This window comes from Nilaparvata lugens, chromosome 2 (genome assembly GCF_014356525.2).
Source record: "Nilaparvata lugens isolate BPH chromosome 2, ASM1435652v1, whole genome shotgun sequence".
NCBI lineage: Eukaryota > Metazoa > Arthropoda > Insecta > Hemiptera > Delphacidae > Nilaparvata > Nilaparvata lugens.
Window position 1 is genome coordinate 6,463,149 of NC_052505.1, and position 25,569 is coordinate 6,488,717.

The 25,569-nt window shown below is 36.2% G+C and overlaps 1 protein-coding gene across 14 annotated transcripts in view; it reads left to right on the plus strand.

Moving 5' to 3' along the window:
* Window positions 1-25,569, plus strand: part of LOC111057893 (protein grainyhead) — a 222,536-nt gene that overhangs the window by 136,704 nt on the left and 60,263 nt on the right. For 7 of the 14 annotated variants that reach the window (XM_039420401.1, XM_039420409.1, XM_039420403.1 and 4 more), the window contains exons 5-8: window positions 12,412-12,654; window positions 13,454-13,779; window positions 20,171-20,480; window positions 22,183-22,334. In XM_039420401.1, coding sequence (XP_039276335.1) covers window positions 12,412-12,654; window positions 13,454-13,779; window positions 20,171-20,480; window positions 22,183-22,334 — 1,031 coding nt within the window. The remainder of the gene's footprint in view (window positions 1-12,411; window positions 12,655-13,453; window positions 13,780-20,170; window positions 20,481-22,182; window positions 22,335-25,569) is intronic. The other 7 variants (XM_039420405.1, XM_039420407.1, XM_039420406.1 and 4 more) reach the window with 1 other exon arrangement.

The window sequence follows — 25,569 nt, forward strand, 5'->3', positions numbered from 1 at the left end:
TTGTATGCTTCAGCTTCGCATTTATTCTCTACGTTTATTCATAACCAATTTCAATATTTGTTTTTTTAGCCCTAAACTCGAACAGAATCCACGCCTCTATGATCTGTTCCAATATAAGTGGAGCTGCTTCATTAATTCGATTATATTTTTGCAGTGTTCCATATTATTGCATACTTCGTAGCAATTTGTTGTCTAGTATAATGTTTCAATACAAATAATGGAGCTTCATTAATACGATTATATTTTAAAGTGTTTTATGTTATTGCTTACTGTGTAGCTATTTTGTGGTCTCTGTAGTATAACACAGTTGGTCATTTTTTTCTCCATCATCCTACAAAACGTTTCTTCAACTTGTAATCGTTTTAGGCTGGGCGCACACCAGTTAGTCAAGACAAGACAAGACAAGACATGATCAGACATATTAAGTCACAATACTTCACATAGCTGCTTGTGACGCAACTCACACCGATTAGTCATTGCAATTAGACATGTCTTCATAAAGGATGATATGTTATCTGATTGTGAGGGAAGAATCCGGCTTTTCACTTGTCATAAAAGTAAATGATACTAATTTAGTTTTATAGAGTTGTATAAATCTATTCTTTCCATACTTTACCCGTTCACCAGACCGTGTTACAGTGTTCAGTAACTGACGTTAAAAAAATGTTTTATCCAATATCACTGCTCTACATTTGAACAATATGTTTACTCTGACAACAATATTGACAGTTGATATAGGCTTCACTGTAGTTTTGGATAAATATTTAAGAAACAAATATTTGGGAATATCTATCCAAAGTCTGAGTTATTTGATTCTGGATTGGACAAAAACGAGTGACGTTTCTCCTCCACTCTCTGAGGCATCCAAATTGAGTCGGGAGATATAATACGACACTTCAACAATGTAAGAGGACTCCTGGAATTTCGTATACAGTTGGTTAGGTGGCTGAATTTATTATTTCTTCCTTTCCACGGTCGGCTTTCGTTCCAAAGAAAAAAATAGGAGAAGAGTGCGACGTTTCAAAGAAATTTGCCGCGGTTCCAACAAAAATCAAAGATGTCAGTGCGTCCTCCACATTCATTCTTCTCGTTCTTTCCCTCATTGTGAGGGAAGGATATTTGATTACGAATGACGGTGCTAAAAAAATAGATAAGACCATGGTTGGGATGAATCTCTTGAAGAACAATGCTTGTGGCGTTGATAAAAAATTCAGTCGATAAAAAAGAGAGAGATATCAATAATCTAGAGAGAGATGCTAGGATTGAGAGAGAGTGGGATGGAGAACGATGATGATGATAATAAAACGTAGACAGCCATTTTCCCAGGAGGACAGACGACAGTAGAGGCAATTTATGGTTTAGTTTCTCCCTAACCTTGATATCAAACTCCACTCATCCTGCCCCTTAAGCCATCTCTATCGAGATACTTTTTAAAGCCATCCCTGTTGAGGCTCCAAGGAAGTCACATGCTTGCCTAATTGCATGATTGTGTTCCTCTCACCTCCCCCCTTCCTCCTCTCCCCACCCAACTCTCACCTAAGCATCTATACCTTTTCGAAATTTGAGACTTCACCTGGACTACAAATCTGTAACAAAACCGCGCCAACACATGTTCCTACTCGGCATCCGATTATAATATGAAGTACTAGGTGATAAATCATTTTAATATTTTCTTGTGTTCCGTAATACGGTTTCTTGTTCCTCACAACGGAGAAAGTTGGCTGGCACCTCTGTACTGTACAGTGGGGCCATCTTGTTTTCGATTGTTATCTTATTGATACATTTATTACACTTCATGAGTAATCCAAGGTGCTACTAGTCACTTTCTCATTGTTCTATATCATAAGCACGAATAAAGAAGTACTCTAAAGAAGTACTTAGTACTCTACGTTGTTCTCGTAGTTCGACTTAGAAGTACGTTGTTCTTTACTCCGTGGTAAGAGGCTTATCATCTTACATCACAAAATGATAATTTTTCGGTGTTGTATTTCAAATTTGATTCACATACTACAACTTTTCATATTTTCTTCGCAAAGACCAGAGATCTTCTGCTTCATCCCGACAATACAATCTCATCTTATACAGTTTTTATTTATTTATTCACAGTTTTACAGCTGTGCAACATTGCATATTATTTTGCATATCTATTGATGAAGAAGTTCTAGAAAGTAGCAAAGATGGTTCTGTAGGCAGTAGTAGTGTTGCTATGCGGCGAATCTCCTATCTAATCAATTGTAATAAGCCAATTATTGTCATCTATATAAATATTAAATCAATTCATCTAAAAAAACTTGAATGCATGGTTCCCAGTTCTCACCCCTGAACTCTTGAAAGAAGCTCAATAGATTTATCACGAGCAGAATGACTGCCAACACTCGGTAACGGATAGACCAAGAAGAAAAAGTTAACGGAAGTCAAGAAGTCAAGTTGTGGAAGTCATTATTCGAAACTAAGATGTTGTAGTTTTTTTCATCTCTGACAATAAAACATTCCACATTTCATCAAGTTTCAAGTATGGTCTTCTCAAATTCGAATTCTACGAATATTCCCAGTGCTTGAAGAAGATCAGAGAATAAGGTAAATATGGTACTCATTTGCCCTGTTGTCCCCAAAAGTCATATTTTGGTTCTTCGGTTTGGAAATAATCCCTCCATTTGTGTAATACCTATGTATTCAACTTGTGATAAATCCCTTCAACTATGATTTCGATTATCCTTCATCCTGATATGAGTTATTAGCAGATGGCAATGACTTTTGTAGCCGAAAATATATGTGCACACATTTTATCTGAACGGCCATATGTTAACTGATTGCAAAACACGTATCTTACAAGGTATCTCTTAATCTTAGTTCAAAGATAGGACAATGGTCGCTTGATCATAAGTCACTGGAGATTAAACGTAGATGGCGGCAAATAAATAAGCTGGCCTCAAGTAAAAGACCTTGATTTATGTTTGGTCATTCTTCACGATATTCATTCACTATTATGGAGCTCTCCCCTATTTATTCTCTGGACGTGAAGGTACGCGATTTATTTTTATTTCTCTCATCTTTTACTTCTAATCGTACTTTTTACTGGGAAGTTACTTTGAACCAAACGAGCTTCTGCAAATCTCAGCTCACTACCTGTTTACGCATCCTGACACCGCCAAAACCATTCACATCCAAGATTAATTTCTAGATTAAATTTGAGAAGAAAGAGTTTCTTGAGTGGAATAATCAAGACGATGTGCTGCTGGTTGATGATGATGGTGATAATAATGATAATTTTTGTACGAATTCTTTTCCCGTATTATAATCCTTCTTGGAATTTTACCGTTACTAAGCATACAATACTTTTGAATAACTTGATAGAGTTCCTTGAACTAGCCAAATTCATATTTGTCCGCTTATAAGTCAAACGTTTCCTATTATTTCATTTATATTATTCTATAATTTCCACTAATTTCATCAACGTGAAAAATGCGTCACTCAGTAATTTGCTTTACAACCCGAGTTGAGAATATCTTAGCGACAATTGAACTCTAGTGAGAAACATGCAATAAAACATGAGATGCTTGCCTGATAAACAACATCAGATGCTGAGATGAAGTTAACACTTTATCAACTATATATACTAGATACTTTCAATGTATACATGATTTCTTCTGTTATTGACATTTCAATAATATCCTGTCATAAATCGTTTCGCTCCACATTTTTGAGCTTAGGAGACTCCCACCATAAGTTACAATCGGCGATGAACTGTGAATAAAACTTTTGCACTGAGCAAGAAGTTGTGTCACTGAGGTATAGAAAACAGCGTCAATCGAGGTTGCATGCCTCACGTGCATTTGCGTGCGTGTGTGTACTTAGTTGTGCGTGTGCGATAAGTTTCTTGCACCCTGCTAAAAGACAAGGCCATAAATCTGTTATGCGATGGGGCGGCTGGAGAAGAAGGCCTTTCCTGCTCTGTTTACCTGAATTACTTCCGACCAATGCTTTTCTACAATAAAATCATATACACAACCCGAGTTGAGAATATCTTAGCGACTATTGAACTCTGGAGAGAAATATGCAATAAAACATGAAATTCATGCAGAACGGATTAAATCTTTCTTTTTTAGTTCGCCCTTCACAATAGACACTGCTTCATTGTAACCCAGCTTCGAGTTTTGAAGCCAGAGTCAATAAATTGTTGAAGGGTGAAAACGTCGATGTCTCTTAGCATAACTCTTCTCAGAAAGGAATGTACCAAGAAATGAATACAAGGTATGATATTTCTGTGATTGAACTAGCTCAACAAATTATCAAATCCGGTGATTTCTGTTTGGAAATTAAGTTGAAGCTGATTTGGCACCACGAAATATCTTTTGTGGAAATAGGTGTTACATATTTTTCATTTTATGAAAGATGTTCTTGGAAATGAGAACATACAGTCCAATGTTCAATGTTTTAAAGATACAATATTGATTCCTTGTTATTATTTATATTGAGCATGTTGAAAATTATCTCGTTTTAATTATGTTAGTAATATCTGATGGGTTGGTTGGTTGATGTGGTGTATTTTGTTCTAAACTGATGTAAACAATAAACAACAAGTATCACTTAGTGACCATCAGGTTGTGAGAGCAGGATACGTTGAATAGTTTTCCTTCATTGAAAACATCCTCACTTCCATTCTACTTGAAACTTGAAGTACACTTGAAACTGATGAGAGAGGATGATATTTGAAGAGAGTACTGTAGAGAGAGGAAGAGAGTGGGAGATTTAGAGAGCAAGATTGCAGTAGCAGTGTTGAGGGGTGTCTTCGTGTGGGGCGGTGTTACGTTCTGATGAAATGGGGCGTAAGGGATTTCATTATATGAGTGTAGTACTCAGCCCACATTTACATAATGCCCATACACTGCGCTCAGTTTATCTTCCGCTATCTTCTTGCTATCTTCTCTTCGTCCCTTCCTCATCTCTTTCTTCGTACTTCAGCCCCTAACGGTCGCTTTTTTGATCCTCATCCGCATACGACGACGACATTGAGCGTTTTTCATCACAATAGAAGAATAAGAGATTGCGTTTGTGGCAATAGTTGGGACCGAAAAAATGTCTCCGCATATGTGTCATTCGAGTTGAGATGTTGACATAAATTTCGCTGAGCCATATAGGTGGTAGGTAAGAAGTAGCTTTGTGGATTAGTTACTTGCGAAAATGTGCTTCCTTGTTCGCTATCAACTTCGAAAATGATTTTAATAAATTTATTATAATACAGTAAGGAATCAGATAGTAGTTGAGAGCTATCAACTTTTCAATTGAAATAGAAGCCTCATCAAAATATCCCATACTTTTTTATCAGAATGTTCTACTGTTGACTTTCAGTGCTGTATTGATAGAGAAGATAGCTAGAACAATATATCAAGAGTCAAGATAGAGAACATATCTTGTTCTAGGTTACATTCTTCAAGGAAATGAACACAATTTTCTATAAAAATTCCAGTTCCATGAATCTGAATATCCCGAAACATCCAATTTTCCAATGTTTGTGTATAAATTCTAGTTCTATGAATCTGAACCTCTCGAAATATCCAATTTTAAATTTTTATGTATGAATTCTAGTTCCATGGATCTGAATCTCCCGAAATCCCGAAATATCCAACCTTGTTGCTTTTTCCAATGTTTATATTACGATGTTCTTATTCTACATATCATACTGAAAAAACATACAGACTGAGGATGAAGCAATGCTTTTGTGAGAAATCGATGATTGCATTCATTGGTTGGCACTCATCTCTAAGCAGGGATGCAGTCTGTCGGATTACAAGGGTTGCGCTTTGACAGGTGACGTCACCATATCAGTTTCATATTACACTCACAATGCTCTGCTCTCCACCCCTGCCCAAAATAAAAAATCATTGGCTCCCCTTACTCTCTCGTAAACTACCTTGATAATAGAGAGTCGGCCTTTGTTGGAAACCTGCCTGTCCTCACCCATCAACTCTTTCTTATTTGGAAAAAATTGACATTCGATCCGACTGACGAAATGTTCCAAATCTAATTCTCAAAACGCCTGAGGTGTTGAATGGTGATGAATTTTCAATCGAACATCTCCTTTCGCCAACAAGCCAACACACGTCTTGTTAATACAAATTATGCGGAATTATGATGCCAGATGAACTTATCACAGAAAGGGTGTCGGGTGCTTCAACGATTCTTTCCATCGGATTCGAATCACTCGTTATCATGATTAAATGTGTCAGTCTCTTTAGTACATCTAGTTCTTCTTTTGATTCAATGTTCATTATATATATATATATATATATATGTGATATTCTTCCCCTCTTGACCACATTTTAATTCATTGTTTCACAAACTTCCACAAATTTCACTTCAATAACGTGAAATCAGACTAGTTCGGAAGTTCCTCAGTGAAACATCGTGAGAATATCAAGTTAGAATTTCTAATTTAAATTATTTGTTGTTACAACTGTATGAACCGAAGTTTATTGAACCAAATATACCAGAAAATACTTGAAGTTTTATTCTTTTGTAAAACTGTTGAAGGAATTCTTGGTACAGGTACTTGGTTCAGCTGTAGCTGAACTGTTGCATCATATCAAAATCTATGGATTATGATGGTAAATAAGAATAAATGTGCTTTCTCCATTGTCCATTCCACAAACATCCTTCGGGAGAAGAGGAAAAGAGTAGATGGAAGATGTGAAGAGAGAGAATGAGAGGGGAAAAGAGGAATGGAAGAATGAAAAAAGAAAGAGACGAAACTAGTAGACAGGACGAGGAGAAATTGGAAGGACAGAAAGATTTATGCGCACAGTAAAGAGGATAACATTGGTTGTTGCGCTGCATTGGGCTTCGGTGACAAAACAAACAGAAAATAGAAATCTTCGAAAGACAGACAGCCAGTCATAAATTATTGGCCCATTAAAAGGCGAACCGTACACTTAACGTATGACAATAGAAATAAAAGAATAAAAGTTATTGCCACCTCCGGTAATTTCCATCTGTACAAAATGTGTCTCTGTCAGGCCAAGTGGGAGATGCAGTTTGGTGTACAAATGACCGTCGCCCACTCCACTTGTAGTCATGGACCCCTTCTAGTCATTTCAATCTGTATCTTGCCCTTTCAGCTGATTGCTACATATTTCCAGATTTCCATCAATAGCAGCAGTCTACCCTCTTGACTGTCATCTCGTCAATGCATATTATGGTAATTTTCTATCATAGTTCACTTGCAATAAGTTCATTATAATAGAGATGTTTTGTTTCTGATTGAGAAGTGTGAAGAAAGTGTGACACAAAACACAGACATGCACGTCACGCTCACGTCAATGTCCATTCTGTAAACAGAAATAACTGTACAAAAGTCTTTCCGGAAACTGGAAATGGAAGAGAATCGTGACCGAATCTCATGACGCTGAGCCTCAGCCCTCGTTACCCCTTGCTGTTCCATTGCCAGACATTTATTCAGCTTCTAGTTGTGTGCGCATACAGTAATTACTGATAAAATCAAACGCGAATATAATCAACAACACGATTTCACATCGATGTGTGTTCAATACGGATGATGATTCATAATGGATAGAGAAATTTATCTCGTGTATCTTGTCATAATGGACACTTTAGCACAGTTCCCACCATGCTGGTGTTGGTTGCAATTACCTTGACCAACCTGATTATTGACCTTCAATAATATTTCACCTGCCGTTCCAGCTCTGATAATGCCCTCATTCACCTTCCTCTCCCCAATTAATGCTCAACTATTTTGAGTTATGCTTATTGAATGAGAATGACCCCCATGCTGAACGATTTACCCATTCAATGCGATTCGATTTTTCGAAATTGTTATCACTTCATCAGACCCGAGAAAGCTTGATTTCATTTACGGTACTCGGATGATAGACCTACGTGCCACGAACACCAGATTAACCTTTACACTTTCCGAGTAATTGCTTATTATTGGAACTGAGCTAGTTCGTTTATACAGTTGAAGAATAATGTTATGACCAACGAAATTTTCGTGCCGAGTATTGAACATAACTGGATTAATTGAAGCTATTCAGATTATTGCTATCGTGACTCGTTAAACACGGTTGAACATGCACGCTCCAATCAGTCTGATGCTGAGTGTTTAATCCAACCTGTAAAAAGCGATTCGAATGTTCTGTTCAGGCGTCATATGTAGAATTTTCGTTGGCATGAAGACGTCCAGATCCATTCCAATCTTAGCATTCTTTTAGAATCTGCATTCTCTTCCCCAATTTTGAATATTAGTCTATATGATATACAATGATACAATGATTGAAGCCGAAGACATAATATCTCAATCAAAATTGACAATAACTTTTAGAATTGAACAATGTAAATATTATAGAATAGATTGATCAAAAGAAAATTAGATTAGTCGATGCTATGGCGTGCGAATAACTTCAGTAGAACGTTCAACCATCATTTTTAGAGCTTCTAGGAATCTATGTATTTTATATCTGATACCAGCATATTTATTAGAGTAGTAATCATGAAATGCGTGATTTCTATTCATAGATATGATAATTCCATTGGAATTGTTTTGTTTTTATTTCTTCATTCCGCAGCTACTGATTCACTATTTTTAGAAATTTAATGGTGACTCCTTGATCAATTTTCCGTTGCAGTAAACTTTTGAAAAACTTCTTCCGCCATAACTATGAAGAACCTGTTTAGTTTTTATGTTATGCAGATTCTTCAGCTTGTAATGAATTCATTGAAGTATAATGAATTCGTATATGATCGTTTGTGAATTTGGCCCAAGGGCGTAAACAACAGGCTGTTGATGGTGAGAGAGAATGGAAGATGCAGAAAAAGAAAGGAAAGGGACTGAGTAATGCAACCGAGCTGCTCTATTTGTAATTTGAAGAAAGGGAGGGGGGCTGTTTGATAGTGCAGCCTACAATGCAGAGAATTGCGATGACAAGACTTTTCTCCACCAACTATCACTAGTTCTTTCTTTTTTCCTAATTCTTTCCGTCTATCCCTTTCTTTGTCGTCAACCCTTTCTACCCCCAGCTCGATTCTCATTCTATTATTCATAAAACTGGTTTACTTTTTCATCATCTGATGTATTCTCATTATTTAGCAACTGTTCATGTTAATGCTATTTATGAGCATCCATTTTCTCCCACCGGCATTTCATTCATTTCAAGTGCTGCTCCCTCTCCACGACTTATCCTACTCTGATGTAGGATAATCATGTACCAGCATGCCCAGGGAAAGATTCACATGCATCTAAATGCAAATTCAAGTTTCTGATTGTTTTCTACATTGTTGCCATGCTATTTGTGTTTGTGGTTCCTCTCCAATCAATCGTCGGCATTTGATTCTGATGTCCTTTCTTGACTAATTTTCATTTATTTGAAGAGGATTGAGTAACAAAGATGTGCCCTTCAAGATTCTATCTGTGTTTGTGGTTCCTCTCCAATCAATCGACAGCATTTGATTCTGATGTCCTTTCTTGTCTAATTTCATTTATGTGAAGAGGTTTGAGGAACAAAGATGTGCCCTTCAAGATTCTATCTATTTTTGCTAGATTCATTGACATACCGAGCCAAAAAGTGATTTGTTCGATCAATATAAGTAAACTTTACATTTCCAAATCTGAACGATTCGTTCTTTTGAGGAACGAATATATAGGCTACTCTTCAAGATGGTATCTATTTTTGCTGGATTTATTGGCATACCGAGCCAAGAAATGTTTTGTTCGATCAATATTGGGCATCATTATAAGTAAGCTCCACTTGTGTGCGGCCTATATTTCCACATCCAAACAATTTGTCCTAATACTTCTTTCTAAATGATTCAGCTCACAGTTCATCGTCATGAAGCTTCTGTGAGTGCTGGTGTTCTGGTGTGATAATGTAGGCCTGCACCTCCACTAATGGGTGCGGCACAAGTCGAAATTGCATTCGGCGCTATTGCAACGTCCATCTGCGTCCTCTGTCCAATGGAGGCCGTGTAATTTTCCCATACAGATTGTATCTGAGCAGAGCAGAGGAGATGCTGGGATGGGATGCCTGCGGACGGGGACTGTTGCGGGGTGCAACAGTGTGGTGATTCGGAACAGGGCGGAGGAGCCCTTGGCGCAAACCGGATTTCTACTGTTTTTTCGGGCCTGAAAGACGATCTAGAAACAATAGGAAGCGGATAGGAGTGTGTACCCACGTAAGGCCGCGGGCAGCTCATAAATCCTACTTCGACCTGCTACAGATGACGATAAGGAAGAAGGGAAAGGATACTCCATTCCCCCCCCCCCCAGTTACACTAGCTCTTTCGATACCGTACGTCGTCCTGGATATAGACACGGTGATAAATATCCTCCCAACTAATTTCGCTTCAATTAGAGACAACCCCAGCTTCCAAATCTTGAAAATGATAGACACGCCCCGATCTGGCCAGTGATACGGGTCATTCTGCTATCAAAATTATTATAAATAATGGTTCACGATATCGATTAACTGCGTCACAAAGTCACAATGGAACTTTTGGTGTGGGGTAATCAGAAATTGTCCGTTGTTCTGTCTGTTTCTTAACAATGGAAGTGATGATAAATATCTCGAATAATATAAGAAGAAAATGGAATGATATTATAATTGAACATTGTAAATTGGGTAGTGTTGAAGTTTTACTCGAGTTAATAAAATTTTTTGATTAAATAGCGGAAGAAACTGGGACTTCGGTTATTCTGATACAAAAGATTCATTCATTTTAGTCTATGAGTTCAACATTGAAAATCCTCGTAAATTATCGTTTGTTTTATAGTACAAATTCAAAACAAAACGTTGTCATTATCTGAACTAATGCTCAATAGCTGCAATTCACTCAGCAAATGGCGTGATAAAAATAAATGGAAAAGAATGCTCGTGTGTATTTGAAGCTATTTTCTAGTTATCTACTGCGGACAGCAGTTCGGCCTTTGGAAAGTAGGATAAATTTGTTGTTTTGACATTTGCAGTGTTGTGTGAGCTACCACTGTGGTCAGTAAAGTATCGCCTTCCGCTCATTAACGCAAGTGTGTGCGCGCTCCTATGTTCTTTCTTGTTGTTCATTGTTGGTGTAATTGTGCTCGACTTTAATTGGAAAACTAACAAACAGTACACAAAATAGGACTTCTTGTCCAAGCCTAAATACTATGCGGCATGCGGCAGGTGCGAAAGAATTTTGTAATAAGTCTTCCTTATTTTAACTACTTTACTTGGAGTGTGTATTTGATTGCTCTATTCAAGGTAGCTAAGTCAACATGCTAACTACTCTAACGTCTTGACTTCATCTGCTAGGATTCTCTCTCCATAGTTTAAAGTGGCTAATTTTCTGCATATTCTAACATTTGTAATCCTCCTAAGTAGATGAAAATATTGATGATATTCTATGTATGACTGAATAAAAAACTTGGAGAGAAGTTTTCTCAATTATTAAGAGAAAACTTCTCTCCAAGTTTTTTTTGTTGTATTGCTATGAATCTGCAACAAGAAATTCTGAACAGATTATAGTGGTGATTGAAAAGAATATCCAGGCGAATCTCAATCTTATCAATAAACACCCGATAACTACCCAGGCTGGTTACATTTTCCCCATATTACCTTCTAGTTGGCTAACAGTGCAAGATATCAAATCAGTTTATAAAATTGAAAAGTTTCAAGCGTATTCTGAGTTTCTCCATGATTCGAGTGAACAGGAAAATTTCCCCTGTACAAAACGTTATTAAACATTCTACTGGTTTGCATTTTTATAGCGCATGTGCATGTCCGCATCATGATACTCCTCTGCTTTTGCAATTTATCGGTTTATTACAATATTTTGAAGGCTGTGTAATTGATGCAAATGAATTCAAATGTTGATCGATTTGAATAAATTTATCGAGTAATTACTTTGGAAATGCCGATGTATGATTGATCGATCGTTTAGAATAAAGTGGTTTGAGGAGATTCATTATTTACTTACATAGTAAGTGCGGTTTCTATTTTTGTCTTGTAAATGTAGTTCCAACTTGAAAAATATGAAAACCTCAAGTATCTATTGAAATTTTATAGTATGTTGTAGGCATTTATTTTCCAGTAGAACGTCCATTTCTTCAAACTTTGCTGTTTCTGCCTTTTTAGTGCACACTGATTGCTCCCTAAAATAGTGAAAAATGACATTTTCGGAATTCTTTTTGAAACATCTAGTATGCTAAAATAGATGAATCGTAAGGCAACCAATTCATGTAGTCTCGTATATATCTGTACCCCTATCCCGAAATTGGAAATCTTCAGTATCGACTAATGTCTTGCTATCTATCATCAAATGAAAAAGTAACTTGTATACGTACTGCCGAAGCAAGTACAGAAGTAACTTCCATTGTTTTATTCTCTGGCTCAATTATTTCTGAATAAACTAAATATTTGGCGTTATTTTGTATGTTACAGAGCTGGTACAGCAGGGACGGGCGCAGGCTCAGGAGCCCTTCTGACGTCACAGCTGAAAACGATAAACGGCGTAGTCGGGGGCTCAGCCCTCGAACTAGGAGGGCCCCCCCTGGGAGACCTCGGTCTCTTCCTGCACCACCCCAATTCCCACCCCATCAAGCGGGAGCCCGAAGACCTCAGTCACCATCGGAAGCAGTCAACGCAAAACGCCGCTGATAAGGGCAGGCATAAGGTAGGCCTCACTCATTTTACTCATTAATAAGTTAATCATAAAATGAAATTAGTTAGATTAAAAAGAATACTGGAGTGGGTGATATGAATTTACAAAAAAGTATGTGACATTTTGAACTTTAAATTCAGTTGATGGATAACAAAAATCTACTTTTAAGCATTCTGCTTTTAACTAAGTAGTATTGTTCACAAACATAGAAAACTATGTTTCTAACACTGTTACTTGTGTAATCGAACATCGGAATAAATCATCCGTCTGTGAGGTTAATCTTTCCGATCAGCCTAATAATGTAGTTTATCTATAGAACTGGTAATTCATTCAGGTAATACTTCTGCGAAGGTACTAAATAATTATAATGATGTTAACAAAGATCATTCTCAGTATTTTGATCCACATACCCTTTACTCATTCCAGCATTTTTTGTTCAAACCTTTCTGAACAAACTTGTTGAGATTGATGCAGTTTTCTCGTTTTTATAAAAAAACAAATTCCATGAATATATATTATTATATCTTGATTGGATTAGAACGGCGCCCTATCACTCATCATCATTTTATCATGTATTCATTTTATTTTGTATTTCAGATAAATAACCGATTAAAACTATTTCTCAACTATTATACAGTATTATATTTTACAAACTTCATATTTTATTAATTTCACATCGGAATTGCTGACTTGATATCCTTGTGTACTACAGATTGAATCACACACCATCCTTGAAAATATTGACTGACAATCTGACAAAACACTGACAAATATTTGAAAAATACTGATTGTTGATTTTGTTGTTGCCCAGGTGCTAGTGGTGACATCGGGCGGCCAGGACCTGGTTGTTGATGTGGTGAACAACAACACGACCGTAAAGGACGAGTTCGTGCACTCGCCGGCGCAGCGATCGCTGAACGGGGGCGGCACACCCTCATCAACATCCTCCCTCATCACCGGCGACGTCAACAGCGAACTGATCGCCACCGCCGACGGACTCAAGCCGGCCGCCATGTACAACAGTTCGCACATTTTCACGACGGCCATCACGCCGCATGGCTCCAACACTCCCTCGCCCATTCCCTACTCCGAGCACGGCCAGCAATACACCACCACCGTGTCTCAGGCCACCACTGGGTAAGTAGCAACTAATCAAAATTCAATCGTTAAAGATATTGATTAGAGTACTGATAGGTAAATAAAGGTATACATGAAAAAAGTATAATATGATTACATAGATACTCAATCGCAGGACACCACTGACTGGGCTAGTCTACTAATTAAAACTCTATTCGTGAAAAATCTCTAAATAAGGATAGAAATATAAATTTACTTAGCAAGGTATTAATAGAAAAAATAAAGTAGTATTGAATAGGACTAAGGTCAAAGAACTGACGGCTGCAGTACATCATTGATAAATTTTTCCTGAGTTTGATCCCCGAGATGCACATTGTTCCATAGATTCTTCTATGATTCTTTTATATTAAGATAGAAAGTATCATAGACTGTTATAGAAGTCATCAAATCAGAATATTATTTGTAGATGTGAATTAAAGTATAGGTCTACGGGTTTATAAATATATGAATATGAAATTAGAATAGTATTAATAGTATTTAATAGGACTATCGTGAAGCAACATACTCCTGCAGTACATCATTGGTCAATATATTCTTTAAAGACTTGATCTCTAAGGGGCACACTTTGTATATTTTGTTTGATAGAAAAAACCCATCAAATAATTTTACAAGTCTGATACAAGATGAAAGTATTCTTCCCGTTCTTAATCACAATCCTGGCATCCACACAAAGTGTGTCAAAGGCTACAGTTAAATCTATGAACACTATAATGAGAAGTCTTATTGTAAGATTATTTTCATACTGTCACCATTCTTCAAAAAAAATAACATCAACACTTCCCATCTAATCATGCTTATAGCTCGATGTGACTTTCATTAGAAATTAAAGGATTATTTCTAATCCTTCGCCAGCGTAAAAAACGGAAAAGTAAATATTTCCAAGGGCATTGCTACCATAGTAAATAGGAAATGTATGAGCATTGATTACTTCAATAGTCTAACTACTATATTTTCACAAACAAAGCAAATTGATGCGTCGGTGAAATTCGACGAGACATTGAAAATACTCAATTTGTTTTTATTGACAGATAATAGTAACTTGCTTTCCAATCTAGAAATATTACTATCTATGATCGATGAATGGGCTTCAGATAAACAAGCTCTGACAGTTGGAATTGATTTTTTTGGAACCATGGCTGATGTATCTTGTATTGATCTCTTAAGTACTGTCTTGGCAACAAAACATATTAAATATGTGTTTTACTACAAGGGTATAAATAATCTTACATTTTTAAATATTCCAGAAGAGAAAAACAATGAGAAACCATGTCCAACGGGATACTTACCTGAAAAACCACCCAAACATGAATTTATAAATAGTATGCTGGAGCTCAGAAATCTTCTGAGTCAACATGATCAGATAAATTCTATTATTTACTATGAAATTCTGACTAACATTACAAAAAAAAACTTATTGAGCTCTTATTCGTACCTAATAGAGATAAAGCGTAAAGAGATGAATATTTATGATAATAATCTAAGAACATTTCTATGGCCAACTAGGAAAAGTTATAGAATGGGCTTCTGCTTGGATAACGAAGGAACCTACGTGGAATTCAACGAGAGTAATAAAAGATTCTTAACAAAAGAAAAATACATTCTTGTTAGTAGAGATACACAACTCATGTTAAACGGTGAGCTGTATCAGAAAATATCATCAATTGACATTTCTGCTCCAAGTCTTCCTAATATTACGTGGATAGATGGTGTGCCAGGGTGTGGAAAGACGTTTGAAATACTGAACCAGCATAAACCAGGAATAGATTTAGTTCTCAGTCAAACAAGAGCAGGAATCAAAGACATCAGAGAGGCTGTCATTCATAAGTACGGTAAGGATTACTGTAGAAAGATAATAAGATCAGATTACAGAACCGTTTCATCTTTCATTATAAATGGAGTGGGCAAGAAATATCATCGTGTCTTTATAGATGAGGCTGTACTGATGCATGCTGGCTACATTGGTTTCATTGCGAAATTATCAGGATGCTCCGAAGTTTTCCTACTTGGTGATTCTAAACAGATTCCTTACATCGAAAGGAGTGGACTGAAAGTTAGATGGTCTCATCCTTCAGTTTTTTGTGAGCCCACACGGAAAGTGACTTTAACTAGAAGATGTCCGATCGATGTATGCTGCGCACTATCCAAATTCTATGGTAAAATTGAAACAACTAGTGGAACTCTTCGCTCAATTAGGAAGACCATCTTTAACGGCGGTCTTCCACAGCTTGATCCAGAAACACTTGTATTAACATACACGCAGAATGAGAAAAAAATTATTCAAGAGTTACTAGGTGACAGGATTGATAAAACAATAAAAATTCACACGATACACGAAGCACAAGGTCTTACTTATAGAAATGTTATTCTAGTGAGGACAAATTCAAAGGATCTAGAGATCTATAACAGTGAAAGTCATGTGATTGTAGCACTCAGTAGGCACACTCATAGTTTCAACTATCTAACAACAGCGGAGAATGATCTCATATCATTGCTTATAAAAAACACATTAAGCTTTGATGATAAATATATAATGAGATGGCAGAGGAAAATAGAGGAGAACAAGCATGGAGGGGTGCGTATGAATAAGCATGATGATGAGTAATAATAACGTGCTGGATGTGGCAAATGAACTTGATTCCGTGGATGAGATAGAGGACAGTGTGATTGAGGATAAACAACAACTCCACGTTGCTCTTCAACACTCTAATATAACTGTATTTTCTCTCAATATCAGAAGTATTAGGAAGAACTTCGATGACCTGATGATTCAACTACAGGATATGTCCCATGATTTCGATATAATAATACTAACAGAATGCTGGATCAAAAGAGATTATACACAGAAGCAACTGAAGGACTACAATATTTTTCACTCTTTGAATAATCGTACTCAAAATGATGGAGTAATTGTATATGCAAAGGAAAATCTCAATGTACAATCGGTAGAACTAAATATCAGACAGGCCAACGTTCTTCATCTACGACTTCAAACATCAAAGGAGAGATATAATATATTAGCAGTGTACAGATCACCTTCCTACGCCAGCATAACAGAGTTTTTAGAGGACTTTGAAACAGTGCTTGGTAGACTGAGAGGTCAACTTATTATTTGCGCAGGAGACTTCAACATTAATACGCTACAGCCACATCAGCATTATCAACTTGATGATTATTACGACTTATTGAGTGAACACGGTTTGAAGAACTGCATTAAAAAGGCTACCAGAGTAACAGCGGGAACGTCTTCTTGTTTGGATCATATGTTGACCAACTGTAAAAGTAAAATCCATCCAATCGTGTATCACTCGAGTATCACAGACCACTTCATTACAATTCTTGGACTGGAAGAACATCAGTTAGACAGAACAAATGGGGATGAACAGAGCTCAACTAACTGTCAACTCTCATCTAACTGTAAATCTGTCAACTTGAACGGCTTGAGGAGAGGACTGCGAGTGGAACAATGGACGGAGGTTTTTGAGTCAAATAACACAGACTCAGCTTACGAAAAGTTCCTAGAAATTCTACAAAAACATATGGAGAGCAATACACATCATTACAGACAAAAGAAGAGGATCAAGAGCATAAAACCATGGATAACACGAGGACTTATCTCAGCTATAAGAACAAGGGATTCTCTAAATAGAAGAAGGAAACTGGACCCAGAGAACGGAGAACTCGCTAACTACTACCGAAGATACAGAAATACACTGACGTCACTCATCCAAACTACAAAAGAAAATTATTTCAAGATGCAACTAAATGAAGCAAACAATGATGTAAGAAAGACATGGAAAATAATCAAGGATGCTACAGATTCAGATCAGAAAAAGGATATACAACTGAATGCTTTGAAAATTAATGGTGACATGGTCACACTGAAAGATAATCCTAGAGAACTATTGAGTCATGTAAATAATTTCTTTGTTAATATTGGAGAGAGTATGGCTAACAAAATATCTGAGAGTCTGAATAAAAATATTAACGAAATTATAGCAGATAATGTACCAGAATTGCATGTACAGAGTAATATGTTTCTTTTCCCCATAGATGAAAAGGAAATAATAAACACAATTGATTCTTTACACATCAATAGTGCACCAGGCCTAGATGGATTAGATAACAGGACCTTGAAAGGAATAAAAGATTTAATTTCTAAGCCTTTAACTCATATTTTTAATCTGAGCTTGTTATATGGTACTTTTCCAAGAGCAATGAAGCAAATCTGTGTCAGACCTATACATAAAGCAGGCGATAAACTAATTATTAGTAATTATAGACCTATTTCACTGATTAGCAATGTATCAAAAATTTTAGAAAAACTAGTTAAATCAAGATTAATAAGCTTTTTAGAAATTAATAATATTCTTTCTCCTAACCAATTTGGCTTCCGCAAAGGTATAAGTACAGAATTAGCTGTACTAGAATTATCAAAATTTGTAACTAGCAATTTAGAGGAAAAGAATAAATGTCTAGCAGTATTTTTAGATTTAGCAAAGGCCTTCGACTCTGTTTCCCATGACTTATTAATAAAAAAGCTTGAGGCAATAGGTATAAGAGGAGTGCCACTTGAATGGTTCAGATCCTACCTCAGCAATCGACAGCAAAAAACAAAGGTTGAGAACCATATGAGTGCAGAGGGTTCCATGAAGTTTGGAATACCTCAAGGAACAGTTTTAGGACCAATTTTGTATTCGATCTTTGCAAATGAGTTGTGCTCCATTCAAATTCAAGGTAGAGTTATAGCCTTTGCTGACGATACAGCACTCCTTTTTCAAGGAAAAAACTGGGAAGAAGTGTTCCAAACAGCAGAGATAGAACTCACAAAAATCACTAGTTGGTTAAGAAATAACTTATTGTCATTGAATTCAGAAAAAACAAAATTTTTAGCTTTTTCTTTAACAAATAGCACAAAACCACACATGACAACAATGAAGCTCCATAATTGTGATAGAAATTGTAACAATAATTGTAATTGCCCACTAATAGAACGCTCTGACAATATAAAGTATTTAGGAATAATAGTAGATGATTCATTGAAATGGAACAAACACATAACATATACAACTGCCAAAATAAGGAAGCTTATATACAAATTCTATCAATTAAGGCGTATCATAGACAAAGAAATGTTAAAAACTGTATACTTAACATTAGTTGAATCTCTTTTAAGGTACGGTCTGTTAGTTTGGGGTGCAGCTAACTTCAGTTTTATAGATCCATTATTTAAAACTCAAAAACGCATTTTGAAAATAATGGGAAACAGGGAAATCCAGTTTTCAACTGTAGAATTATTTATAGAAAATAGAGTACTCAGCGTTAGGCAATTGTATATATTATTGTTATTAGGGTATATGAAAAAACATCAAAATAGGAACCATATCATAAATCATAGCCATAATACTAGAATAAGAGAACGTTACAATCAAGAAGTACCAAGAATGAATACAGCGTTTGGGCAAAGATCACTAGGATATTTAGGGCCTAAAATATCTAATAGAATACCATTAGAAATCAAAGGAGAGGAAAATTTCAATAGGTTCAAAAGAAAAATTAGACATTGGTTATTCAGTATTGGGATACAAAGTAGTGAGGAACTAATAGTAAGTAGGATTTAGATTTAAGCAGTATTCTTTTTAATAAGGTAATTTATATGTAGAAAATAGTACCTCGGTTTAGTATCTTTGTACTAGGTGATTCTTAGGGTAATAGATATAGTTTTAGATTTTTGGAATTTTTGTATTATCTGTTGTAGCATAAATTAGTATTAATTTGATGATAACCTCGACACATATATTATATAGTGAGGTATCATTTTTGTAAACACTGAATATTGTTATATTATTGAAAATATATGAAAAAAATATGTATTGTATGAATTTATGAATAAACTCCTCTGGATGTGTCGTCCAACATCCAGAGAAATTATTATTATTATTATTATTATTATTTCATTGGCTTTGATTGTGAAGAGTATAATATCATTACCCCTTTCTTCTCACTGTATATGTAAAACCTCTTGGTTTTGTATATGTTTGGACTTTTTAACAACAAAATGAACTTAATTCCAAAGTGAAAAGTGTAAATTTAAAGTATTGTGCTTACTACAACCTTAGTGTCCGGTTTCCCATTAGGGAACTTTGGACTATAATACGGTGAGGTTGAACTACCCTCGGGTCTCCCCACCATTGAAAGCCATACGCTAATAATAATAATAATAATTCTCACTGTACATCAAACGATATAGCCAGTTTGATTTTGTAGTTGCTCTACACCCTTTTTTATTGGTGATTTTTTTCTACTGTATTTTCTTTCTATTTTTAATGATTATGTATTTGCATGTATTGGATGAATTGAAAGTGACTAATGATGATTGCTGTTGTGTTGACAGAGGATCGTTCACGGAGCCCTACTACCGCGGCGAGTACTTTGGCAGCGGAGGCGGCAGCGTGGACGCTGGCGGTGCCAGTCCCTACCGCAGCGTGGCGGGAGTGGGCGGCTACGAGAGCGGTGGCGTAGCGACGGGGGCGGGAGCGGGGGCGGCAGCCTTTGTGGAGCGCTACGTGCGGCAAAACAGCGCCGCCTACCACGGCAGTAAGGGTGTCATCGCCGCCGCCGGCCTCACCGTCGACCTGCCGTCACCTGATAGTGGCATCGGGGCCGACGCCATCACGCCTCGTGACCAGGCTCAAATCCAACAGGTAGGCTACTCGCTCATTTCAATAATCACAATCCAGTACACATAATATCGACTAAACATTGATAAGTTGATAACATGAATAAGCTCTTAAATACATAAATTTTGCAAGATACTTCTCAAATAATAATTTGAGTTATATAATAAGAGATCAAATTTCACCTATCATAACCTGATTACACAACTACTCAGGAAGATTTATAATTAATATAAACATAATTATCAAATATAAATTAATAAGAACAATATGAAAACTTGTAGTACCCTTTATTAATAAAAATATTACGACTAGTTTCGACCGTAACTTGAGTCTTTTAAAAATATGTCATTGTCAAAATGACCTAAGTTATGAACGAAACTAGTCCTTGTAATATTTTCAATAATAAATGGTACTACAAGTTTTGTTCTTATTGATTTGTAAAAAAGTAACCCATTCAAGTGAAGTTTTTTTTATTAAATATATTATTAATGAGTTTGAACTCTCGAATTTCATAGAAAGTAATATTAGATATGATTAATATGCCCATATCTAATGATTACAATCCTTGAATTCGGATTTGCTTATTTTCAATTATCTTTGAGTATGAATCCTTGAATCCTATAGTGCTGATAGTATACCAGTACCTATCTTGGATAATAAATTCTTGAAGAACTACGAAAGAGGAAAAATGAATGTAGAATTTTGGGAGGAAAAATGGCCCTAGCATGATTATTAATTTTTGTAGAAGTGAGAAAAATATATTTATTGAATTTTGTTTTTCTTTCTTATTTTCAATCGATTGCTAGTAATTTGGATCTCTTATGATAAACGTTTCTATCAAGTTACTCTGACTGTTCCAATAGAATTCTCAAGTCCTGGATAGAGAACTAATAACTCAGATTTGAAAAATTGAAGCACCAATTCCAACTATAGTGTAAAAATTATATTTGAGAAGGTTTTTTTTACCAAGACACTCCCCAAGTAAAGCATTGAAAACATAAATTTTTCCATTATAATTTTCCTCGATTACAAACCCATCAAGTTCTTTCGCTCTTTTCTTGCCTTCTTCATTCGTTCAGCACTTCCTCGACGTCCTCACATTTCAAAATTCGTGCCTTTAGCTCGTTCTTTTTTGGCTGGCTTGTCGGTTTCTGGGCTGGCATTTTTCGTTAGACAATACAGCATAGCAAAAGGCCGTCGGCAAGTTGCAATGTTAGCCGTCATGTTGAGTGCGCCATGTTGTGAATACACTGCTCTGGTGGCCAGGCGTGGGATGATCAACATCAGCATCAACATCAACATCAGTTGGCTTCGACCCCCGTCGACTTCTCATTACAGAACGCATCCAAAGTGCTCACTGGTTCGCTTGTCATGTCCTCCCGCTCCCATGGCTGGCGTATATGCATACGTGCTATTCTGCCACCGAGTCTGTCTGCATACATTATTCAAGTTCGACACCCAACTAGTCCCCTTTCTTCCCGACGCTTTACAATTTGTACATGTGATAGACATGTTAGCGACCTTGGTGCTATACAATGTGAGAGGTGTGGTTTCAGGTATTTTAAAAACGGATGAAAATAATCGAATATATCAGCGTTCTATGTTGGAGTCTCTTTCTAATCGAATGCAACCGCGTTTTAGACTGGAGTCTCTACATTGATTTTAAATGGATACAGAGAAATTTAATCTAATTTCTTATAATATAATAATATGAATGATGTTTCAGACGTTCGACTACACGGAAATGTGTGGAGCCGGTCAACTGCTGGACGGTGGCAGTCGACCCGCGCATGCGTCCCCCTCCCCCGGCGCCCGGTCACGGCCCTGGCACGACTTTGGACGCCAGAACGACGCCGACAAAATACAAATACCAAAAGTGTGAGTACTCAATTACAATTCATCAATTAGTCATAAATAATTCTTTCCACAGGAACATTGGATAGATCATTTTGTGATGAGCCTAGAAAATTGGTTAAAGAAGATGAAGATGGTGGAGGAGAAAAAGTAGAAGAAGGAGAAGAAAAAGATGATGATGACGATGATGATGATGAAAAATAAAAAGGAAGAAGAAGAAGAAGAAGAAGAATATATGAAAGAAGAATAAGGAGATTGAGAGAGAGATTGACTAGTTATTCGAAGAAGAATTTTCATCTTACATGAGTTAACATTCAATATTCAAAATCTATTGAAGTTAAGGAAATAATTCATTCCTCCATTCTTGATCTCTGTAAATAAGAGATAAATGAGCTTCAGCAGCTTCTGGTAGTATTTTCGATGTTGAAAAAATATAACAAAACTCATTAATTATTAAAGAATTATGAGTTCAACAAAGAGAATAGAATAATAATTTACAATGTTTTTAGCCTTTATTTATTCTCCTACTCCGTCAATAGTTGAAGATCGACCACGCGCTACCACTATCAGAAACTCTCATATCCTATAATATAATTCATTTTATGAAAATATTAAAAACTCATGTCCTTCCTTCTAAAAAGTCGGAATGAAACCAGGAGAGGATTCAAATAGTTGTCACTCTACAATAATTCAAGAAGCCTCATTCCAGAAAGAGATATTAGACCCGGTAACAATGTTCCAAACTTCCAATATGAAAACAGCTGACGTTGAGGGCTGTCGGGTGCCCCCTGTTATGTGGAGAACTCAATCTGGGCTTTTCCCATGACACTGTAATTTGATATTTGATTTCTTTCACATTGAAAAGCTCAGAGAATATTTTAATACCATTAGAAGAAGGAATCGGAAACGTTATCAGTCGGCGGCATTCTTGAAAGAAGCCTCGGCGAGTTCAGTGGGCTGTGGAATCTGTCAGGATCTCTTGGCATTCATCTTTTCAGTTTTCAACATACTTTTCAATCCGTTTTTCTACTGGAATGAATTTTTATTTAGCCTTTCAAGTGACAGGGAGAGAGTGAGACAAAAACTAACAGATCTTATTGCTGAGGATGGTGCTTTGAAGAATGCCGGACGTTTAGGCTTTCCAAAATGTTGCTCGTATAACTCAGCCGACGAAGACAACAACAAGGAGACAATACACTGTTATTTTATAGCTTTCTAATTTTGTTGTCATCTGAATAGTTTCTTCCCATATTTATTCAACTTAGAAGTTGACATGCTTTCCAATGTTGATGACCAAACAACATCATTCTGCACTCCAGAATTTTGATTCACTGGATTCACTGAAAATTAGCAGTGTATGATTATACAGCAATGCGTTTGAAATGTATGGTTATACAATAATTTGTTTGAAAGATTCTCTGAAGCACATTAAATTAATGAGCCATTATAAAAATTTATTAGCAAATATTCAAGGGAAAAAGTTTTCTTTATGAATGCCGATGATCAAACTTACAAGTCAAAATGTTCTTTAATGCTCTTCTAATTCCTAATCAAACTAGATCTTAGAATCGATCTAGATCTCGGATCTGGAAATCGATTCATCAACTGACTGACTTAACAATTTAATTTCATAGTTGAGTATATTAGGTCATTTTACTATTAATAATAAGAAACTCATCCATCACCAATATCATAAATTTTCCAAGAATCGGATGCAAGGACGCAGAGATAAAGGCTGTAGATATTACAATAATCGACCATTTCAGAGAACAGTAGAAACCTCAGTTATAAAGAATGTATTATTTCATATTCTATCTTCAAGTTTCCAGATCTTTGTAAGAATCTTTTCAATTTTGTCTATTAATAAACTTTATCCCTCTGGATATAGTGATTTTGGAAGTAACTGTTGACATGTTGAGTGATAAGAAGCTTCTAAAGTCTACGACTGTTGAACGTTTTACGCATAGTATTTTCTCGTTTCACAAACATTCATTATAGTTTTGTTCTATTGATTCAACATTCCTTAAAAATTTACAAATTTTCATGTGAAAAATCAGATTATTAAAAGTTAATGATTTGAATTGAATGAGATCAGCGTCCAGCATCCCGTCGTTGCACGCGTACGCATGCGCAACACCACTCCTTACTCTTCAGGGTCGTGTAGAACGATCCTGTCAGGATCAAGGACGCTCAGGATGGGCGAGAGAAGGATTTCAGGGGAAAAGGGGGTAAAAACTACGGCAGGTGTTGAGTACACGACATTTCCATTATCCTCTATTCCTCTCCTCATAGCTCTCTCTCGCTCTGTAATAAAGGAGCCAAGATCAGAAGCTGGGCTCACGATAAATCAACTCCTTCCATTAATATGCGAGCGGCCGTCTCACTCTTTCTCCGCCTCATTTCTTCCTTTTTCTTTTTGATAGTCTTCTTCTCAAGTCTATCCTCACTTTTGTTTTATCCACCACAATACTTGGAGAAGGGTAATGATTCAGGATGAATGAAGGGTGATGTGATGTAGGGCAATCACACAGGATCTCCAAATCTTTCACCTTAATAGCTGTTAAATCCTCCATCTTATTAGCTGTTTTACTTGTTTATTAGGTTTTCCAAATTGAAATTTTCAGTTTAATTGTATAACAGTAAGTTCAATACCTATATGGTTGTGAATTACAATAGTTAGCTTTCTGGTCAGACAGACTTTTATCAGAACAAGAAAGTTATCAAACTTCATTGTCTTACTAGAAATGATTTATTTATAATTTAAACATGGATGAAATTCAGTACAGCCTCTTGTCACTCTTATAGACCAATTTGAACCCTTCTAAGCACAAACGAGCATTTCCTTTAAAAAACACCATCATTGCTAGTTTATGATCCTTTATAGGCCCAAATATATTTTATAATAAATTCATTGTTAATATCATTCATTAGTTATTGAGTGAAGAAAATTGATTTTTTTAATTTTTATTGAGTGGAATTTATTTGGAATCAACACTTCTCTCAATTTACAACTCATTGTAGATTGTAATTATTTGCCTTTAATCAGCCACCCAGAGTTGGATTAATTAATTGGTCTACTGATAAGTTGATTGGAAAGTAATCGGACCTTTTCAATAATGATATTCCGACCTTATCAATGAACAAGACATGTTGACGCTAACGTCCATACACGTATTGTATAGGGGCTGAATATCTAAAGAGTTGGCGACTCCATATTTGCATAATGAGTGCATAATCAGTAATGAGCATTGAATGGACT